The sequence below is a fragment of the Kryptolebias marmoratus genome, linkage group LG17 (assembly GCF_001649575.2).
Source record: "Kryptolebias marmoratus isolate JLee-2015 linkage group LG17, ASM164957v2, whole genome shotgun sequence".
Classification (NCBI taxonomy): domain Eukaryota; kingdom Metazoa; phylum Chordata; class Actinopteri; order Cyprinodontiformes; family Rivulidae; genus Kryptolebias; species Kryptolebias marmoratus.
Window position 1 is genome coordinate 2,891,875 of NC_051446.1, and position 7,998 is coordinate 2,899,872.

At 39.4% G+C, this 7,998-nt stretch overlaps 1 protein-coding gene across 20 annotated transcripts in view; it reads right to left on the bottom strand.

The window, feature by feature from the left end:
* Positions 1–2,096: 2,096 nt before the first annotated feature.
* ptprz1a (protein tyrosine phosphatase receptor type Z1a) overlaps positions 2,097–7,998 on the bottom strand; it is a 197,760-nt gene continuing 191,858 nt past the window's right edge. For 12 of the 20 annotated variants that reach the window (XM_037980713.1, XM_037980712.1, XM_037980710.1 and 9 more), the window contains one exon: positions 2,468–3,245. In XM_037980713.1, coding sequence (XP_037836641.1) covers positions 3,105–3,245 — 141 coding nt within the window. In that variant the 3' untranslated portion in view covers positions 2,468–3,104. Of the gene's footprint in view, positions 3,246–7,998 lie in introns of all 20 variants that reach the window. The other 8 variants (XM_037980715.1, XM_037980717.1, XM_037980718.1 and 5 more) reach the window with 1 other exon arrangement.

A 7,998-nucleotide genomic window follows, 5' to 3' on the forward strand; every position in this document is an offset into this window, starting at 1 on the left:
ACCAAATATTTCAGCCATCTGAAATAATTGGTTCCCCCTCTAAAACATGGGACAAAAATAATTTACCAAAAAGTCCTTAACTGTGTTTATTCCTCTCATCATGGACAACAAGTCCTGGGAATTTGGAGACATTTGTTCTTTTTTTTGCAAAACTTACCAGGGGGGAACCAAATATTTCATCCGTCTGAAATAATCGGTTCCCCTCTAAAACACAGGACAAAAATAATTTACCAATAACTCCTTAACTGTGTTTATTCCTCTGTATTATGATATTATTAGCACATTTTATTTTTAAAAGAATTATGTTTTTTTTTTTGTTTTTTTAATGAGAAATGTTAGCCCCTCTAAACAATTCTGTTAATAGATAAGTCATTATTTACGGAGACACAGGGGGAACCGTATCTGATGGGGGAACGGGGCTCGACGTAACAGCAGCAACTCGAGCACATTACTGCCCCTTATATGTCAAGAAGACAAATAACACCTTTTCTGTTCAAATTGCCAACCCGCCACAGTGGCGTGTGTGTTGATCAAACTCACCCGCCACTTCAAATATTTATCTGCATTTGGCCGGTGGCGGGTGCTAATTTCCACCCCTGCCACTAACATGAAAGAATTTTATCTAACATGGAGAGATAGCCTGCTAACATACAGGAAATCCTTTTGTGAAGCTAGAACTGTATAATATTCATCTTAAATTAAAAAAACAACAACCCAGGTCCCTGTTTAGTACTGTAGCTTGACTAATGAAGAGTCCTATCTCTGTTGAGCCATGTATCCCTATAAATTTATGTAGTGATGACTTCATGAGATTCTTCATAAATAAAATTATTTCAATTAGAGAGAAAATTCACACCCCATTTTAAAGTTAATATCCCCATTTTGGATCTGCTCAATTTGTCTCTAATGAATTGTTATGTACCACAGAGCTTTAAGGTTGCTGTAATTAAACCTTTACTCAAGAAATCCAATCTTGATTCAGGAGTTCTGGCCGATACCGTCCCTAACAAAGACAATCTAGTCAAAAACCCAATGGCATACTGCACCTAAAGCATAGCAGCCCTAACTGAAAGGTTGAGCTGGCTTTTATCAGCTGCCTCATGTGGTCGGGCTTCCTTACTGGCAGCTGCTGGTGAGTGGGTGTTGCTGTCCAAGGTGTGCTCCAGCCAATCATCTTTGGACAGGTATTCCTTAAAGGTCTTCTCATGAAGTCCACCAGCAGAGGGAGGAAGCCAAACAGCACCTGGAGCTGGAAACTCCTCTCATATGGAGAAGCACTTAAGGTATGATCTTAAGTGCTTCTACATATGAGAGATTGGCTACCTCCCTCTGCTGGTGGACTTCATAAGAAGAGAGAAGAGAAACAGTACAGGCCTGGGTCCGTAACACCCCTCCCCTTAAAACACAAACCCCTACTATTAACACAAAATCACTCCTCAGACCTGGACAATGCGTCTCCCATGACATTTTCTGTACCTTTTTTGTGATGAATGTCCAATTGGAAATCTTGAACCAACAAAACCGACGGCATGAGCCGTTAGTTGTGGTTCTGCATGTGGGATAAGAACAAAAGGGGGTTATGAACAGTGTACACAACAATGGGCCAAGGACTGCAACCGAGATACACTTCAAAGTGCCGGAGAAGAGAGCAACAAAGCATGTTTCTTTTTCAATAGTGGAATAGTTAATTTGGCTTTGAAGGAACTTACAAGAGAAGTAGCAGACAGGTTGATCAATGCCATTAGTGTCCTCCTGCAGCAGCACAGCACCAGCCCCCACAGCACTAGCATCAACCTCAAGTTTAAAAGGCTTAGAGAAATCAGGGCCAGCAAGGACAGGAGCATTTAAAAGCATCAAGAGCATGTTGACACTTAAGCGTCCAGACAAAGTCAATGCTGGGACTAAGCAATGTGGTTAATGGATGGGCTACAGATGACAAGTTGTGACAGAAACTTCTATAGTAGCCAGCCATACCTAATACACACTGTGTATTAGGTTCAGGAGCAGCCAGGAGCAGCCAGGAGCTGCTCCTGGCTGCTCCTGAACTTCTTAAATCCTGCGGAAGCAATAAAGCTGGACAGTTTTTCACTCACAGCTTTGACATTGTGGCTTTGTTTTTATTTAATAATGACATAGTGGAATCTGCTGTGCATTTTTCTTCATTTTTTTTCTTCATATTAGAATAATTTTAGAGTCTAATAAAAAACAGAACATTGTATTACGTCCTTATACATAAAACGTGAGTTGAAAGAGGGTAACTTTCTTTTACTTTTGACTGTATGCTCATCTGGTAACATGAACCACTACATCTTTGCTAATGTTTGTTTTGTCCTTGCTTTGCATGCAGGCATTTACAAAATATAAAAAAATTCTTATTTGTAGTCCTTTCACTTATTTAATCATCTAATATTCCAACAGTGTGTTTTGCATGCAGATAAATAACAGTTAGCAGAAAAAACAAATAAACTCAATACCAAACATTACATTTATTCAGTTACAAAACAGTATGGTTTTCTTAATCTTAACAACTAAAATGAAATAATTTGTATGAACTAAAGGAATAAAATACAAAAATCTAGAAGTAATTATAGAAATTTGGTTCATCAAAGTGACTACTATGAAATATTTACAATAAATCATTAGGTTACTGTTTTACCATCCCAAACCCTCATTTATTATCACACTGCTGCTACTATTGCAGGTTTTACAGACTAGTTCAGTGCAAAGGTTCTATTAAAATAAAGAGTAAGTAAAATATTTTTGATGTCAAAAGATGAAGCTTTTCCCTTTTTCCCCCTTTTGGCTCTGTGCCAATAAATACAAAAGTTTAGCAAGAGTTAAGTAAAATATCTCTCAGCAAACAGCATTAAAACTTGTCAGTTAATCAACAGCTAGTATCAAAGTACATGATAAAGAATACAAAAAGGCACATTATCAAACCACAAAGTCCAATTTCAACAAAGAAAAACTTGTTTAAAACTTATACTACAGCAGGAAAGATTATTGCCAAGTAGAACAGGTGGAATCAGAACTTCTGTTGGTGCTTGAACGAGGAACACAAAATGCTGTTTTTTGAAGGTTAAAGTTCTTTTGTTTTTGGGAAATTACACAAGAGATTCAAGGCTCTCGGTGGTGGCAGTCCCCACCACAATGGCTCCACTGCTGTCAATGGACTGGATGGTTTTCTCATCTTCTTGTGTCCCAATGAGGCTTAGCATGGCTTCGTACAGGAACTGGAAATGCTCCTGCAAAACAGGTCTGGTTCAGTCTTCTGTATCAGAAAGACCCTTGTACACTAAGGCTATTAGCTCACTGGGCTGTGACTAGTTGGTGACTCAGTATTCACGAGGGATATTTAATTTCCATCTCAGAAGCTTGCAATCTTGTTGTTTGACTATTTTACAAGAAAAACTGTCTCAAAATATTTTTTAAAATACAAAGGTTCATTGCAGATGTCTGGAACCCCTCTCAGTTAAGATTTTGTATTTTTAGAGCATTAGAACTGTATTTAACTACCTGCACCAGAGCTTTCCTCTGACAGAAAACATCTGAGGCTACAGTCCTGAATGTCCAGGCCAAAAAAACACACTGGTGATAAATAATGATTGAAAAACTAGTGCTCTTTCTATGTTCATTTCTGAAGTGTAATTTGGAAGATTAAATATTCAAAATGGGGGCAGCTGCCAAAGTGGGTACAGTGTGAGTGTAGGTGGGCAATGAAACAATGTGCACAGCACAAAAATGGGTTGTAACATGTCAGGAGACAGAGGGAGAAGAGGAAAGACAAGAGTCTAGGATTGAGGATAGCAACTCTAAATGTTGAGACAATGACAGGCAAATGTAAAGAACTGGCAGACATGATACAAAAGAGGAAGGTAGATGTATTTAGTGTGCTAGAGACCAAGTGGGAGGGCAGCAAGGCTCACAGCATTGGGGCAGGGTTTAAGATGTTTTACCATGGTGTGGCTAGAAAGAGAAATGGAGAAGGGGTGGTTCTGAAGGAAGAGTTAGCAATGATTGTAGTCAAGATGACAAGAGAGTCAGATAGGGTGATGTGTCTGAAGGTGAAAGTAGAAGGTCTGATGCTGAATGTTGTCAGTGGTTCTGCTCCACAGGTTGGATGTGATGTAGAAGAGAAAGAGAAACTCTGGAAGGATCTTGATGAAGTGATAGAGAGTATCTCCAGGAAGGAGAAAGTGGTGATCGGAGCAGATCTGACTGGACATATTGGTGAAGGAAACAGAGGAGATAAGAAAGTGATGGACAGGTTTGGTGTCAAGGAAAGGAACCAGAAAGGACAGATGGTGGTGTGGAGGATGACTGTTGTGGTGAAGAAGGGGAAAAGAGTAAAGACAGAGAAGAAGACAAAATGATGGAAGTTGAAGAAGGAAGAATGTTGTAAGGAGTTCAGAAAGGAGCTGTTAAAGGCTCTGGGTGGTAAGAAAAAGCTTCGAGATGACTGGACTACTGTAGCAACAGTGATTAGACAGACAGGTAAGAAGGTACTTGGTGTGTCATCTGGACAGAGAAAAGATGATAAGGAAACCTGGTTGTGGAATAGTGAAGAAATTGGACAGTGAGAGGACTGAAGGGAATAAACAAGAATATAAAGAGATGAAATGTAGGACAAAGAGGAAGGTAGCAAAGGCAAAACAGGAGGTGTATGATGAGTTGTACAAGAGGCTGAACACTAAGGAGGAAGAGAAGAACTTGTATTGACTGGCAAGACAGAGGGACCAGGTTGGAAAGGATGTGCAGCAGGTTAGGCTGGTTAAAGACAGAAATGGTAATGTTCTAACAAGCGAGAGGAGTGTGATAACAAGATGGAAGGAGCTGATGAATGAAGAGAATGAAAGGGAAAGAAGAGTATAGAGGTCATAGAAACTGTGGACCAGGAAGTGGATTTGTGAGGACGAAGTTCGGAAAGCTTTGAAGAAGATGAAGAAAGGGAAGGCAGTTGGACCTGATGACATACCAGTGGAGGTATGGAAATGTCTAAGAGAGATGGCAGTGAGGTTTTTGACTCAATTATTCAATGGCATTTTTGAGAGTGAGAAAATACTTGAGGAATGGAGGAGAAGTGTGTTGGTGCCAAATTTTAGGATCAAGGGTGATCCCAGTTGCTACAGAGTTGTAGCAACTACAGGGGAATTAAGTTGATGAGCCACATGATGAAGATCTGAGAGAGAGTTGTGGAAGCTAGACTTAGACAAGAGGTGACTATTTGTGGGCAGCAGTATGGTTTTATGCTTAGAAAGAGCACCACAGATGCCATATTTGCTTTGAGGATGTTGATTAAGAAGAACAGAGATGGTCAGAAATAACTTTATTGTGTTTCTGTGGATTTAGAGAAAGCATATGACAGAGTGACGAAGGAGGAGCTGTGGTGTTGTATGAGGACATCTGGAGTGGCAGAGAAGTCTGTTAGACTGGTACAGGACATGTTTGAGGACAGCAGGACAGTGGTGAGGTGTGCTGTAGGAGTGACAGATAGCTTCAATGTGGAGGTGGGACTGCATCAAGGATCGGCTCTGAGCCCCTTCTTGTTTGCTCTGGTGATGGACAGACTAACAGATGAGGTCAGGTAGGAATCCCTGTGGACTATGATGCTTGCAGATGATATTGTGATCTCTGGTGAGAACAGGGAACAGGTGGAAGATAATCTGGACAGGTGGAGGTATGCACTTGAAAGACGAGGAATGAAAGTCAGCCGTAGCAAGACAGAGTACATGTGTGTGAATGAGAGGAAGGCAGGTGGAACAGTGAGACAATAAAGGGCAAAGGTCACTATAGTTTGGAGACAGTGGCACTGACAAAAAGACAAGAGACAGAACTGGAAGAGGCAGAGCTGAAGATGTTGAGGTTCTCCCTGGGAGTGATAAGGACAGGATTAGGAATGAGGTCATCAGAGGTACAGCACAGGTTTAACGAGATGGTTTGGACATGTCCAGAGGAGGGACAGTGGGTATATTGGTAGAAGGATGTTAGAGATGCAGCTGCCAGGAAAAAGACAAAGAGGCAGGCCATGGAGGAGATATGTGGATGCAGTTAGAGAGGACATGGAGGTAGTTGGAGGGAAGACAAAGGATGCAGAAGACAGAGTTAGATGGACTGATTCCTCAAACCATAGCCAAATAGATTTTTGGCCGCAAACAAGAAACTTCAAGTAAAGCACAATAAAATATTTGCATATTTTCTTGCAACTTTAAGTCACTAATCTCTTTCAAGCAGTCCCAGCCCAATGAGATACAACACTAAAAAATGAGATTAGACCTGATTTTACAGGGAGATTAGCTGAATGACTGAAAAGTATTTTTAAATTGTATTTGATTAATTTACAAAATATGACCAGTTCTGGCAAAATAAATCATAATGCACACAGGCAGCAATGCAAGAAAAGTGAAAATATAAATTTTTGCTGTATCTGAGATAACTGAAAAAAAACTGGGTTACTAAAATAACTAAGTACAATAGCATATAATCTTCCTAATCTGCCTTTATAGTGAAGTTAATTTAACAGGTATGTATTCCTAAATAAACTTTTTATTCTAACCCCATGAGTTTTCTTTAAAATCGACAATTTTTCTCTGCCAGCAGCCAAAGTGCTGGGAAATCCCTTTGAAGATTGTGTGATGTCATGGGGTGGGGCAACCTATGGGTCATGAGGAATTTTACAATAAAACACAAATACAGAAATACAAAGTAAGTTAACAAAAGAAAAGTCTTAATCAAATTAACATTTAGTGTGATAACTCAGTCTATAAAACAATACAAATTTTATGTAGGTGTACTTGCACAACATCAGCAATTTTGAAAGTTTATAGTTAGATGTATAATTAACCCAATTATCGCAGAGGCCTATAGTATAAAGCAGAATTAGTGTTTTATTGAGCTAACTTAATCTGCTCTGGTTGTTTTTTATTGTCTGTCATAATGATGGTGCTTTGAGAACTTAGTATTTTCTGAGGTGTTACTTGTTATGAAACTTCTGCAGAACTTGAAGAGGTAATTTTACAACTGAGTCAGGCATGTTAAAGCAGGGAAACAAGTAATACATGCAGGATAGTGGCCCTCGAGGACCAGGATTGCCTACCCCTGCTATAGAATGATAGACTCCAAATAGTTTAGAAAGGACCTTTGACACTTCCCAGATTCATGAGTTGCTTCTCTAAAGTCATTGCTGATGTATTTTCACCATGGAATGTGTTACACACACTTGTATGCTATAGAGAAGCATACTGGCAAAACTCTTGTCACACTGATGATGATCAATTAATCAGACATTTGATCGGCAGCTCCTGGCTGATACTGAGTCTCCTAAACCCTGTAGAAGTAGCAAGAGTGTAAATAGTTTTTTTCCACACACAGCTTTTCCATTTTGACTTCAATTTCATTTAATAAATAATAACATAGTACAATCTGTTGTGTGTTTTTGTTCACTTGAGTTTAGATTTGGTTCATTTCAGAACCAGGACATAAAAAGTCCTGATACCTAAAACCCTAGAATGTATGTTTTTTTCATGAATACACTCCTGATCAAAATCTTAAGACCAGTCAAAAAATTGCAAGAATTTGCATTTTGCACTATTGGATCTTACGAAGGTTCTAAGTAGAGCTTCACAATGTTAAAAGAAGAAATCAGCGTAAGACACAAAAACTTTTGAGCTGGGAATTAATTGAAAACTGCATTTACACTCAAACATTTCAGCTGATCAAAAGTTTAAGACCATAGCTGAAAAAACCCCGAAAACCATCCAAAACAGAAATCAAAGTGTCAAAAAAAAGGACTCAGTAATGAGTAGCTCCACCATTCTTGTTGATGACTTCAAACAATCGTTTAGGCATGCTTGATGCCAGTGTTTCCAGGAGGCTAGTGGGAACGTTGCTCCAAGTGTTAAAGATGGCTTCACGAAAGGCATCCACTGTCTGGAACTGATGTCCATTTTTGTAAACTTCCCTTGCCATCCATCCCCAAATGTTCTCAATTGGGTTTAGATC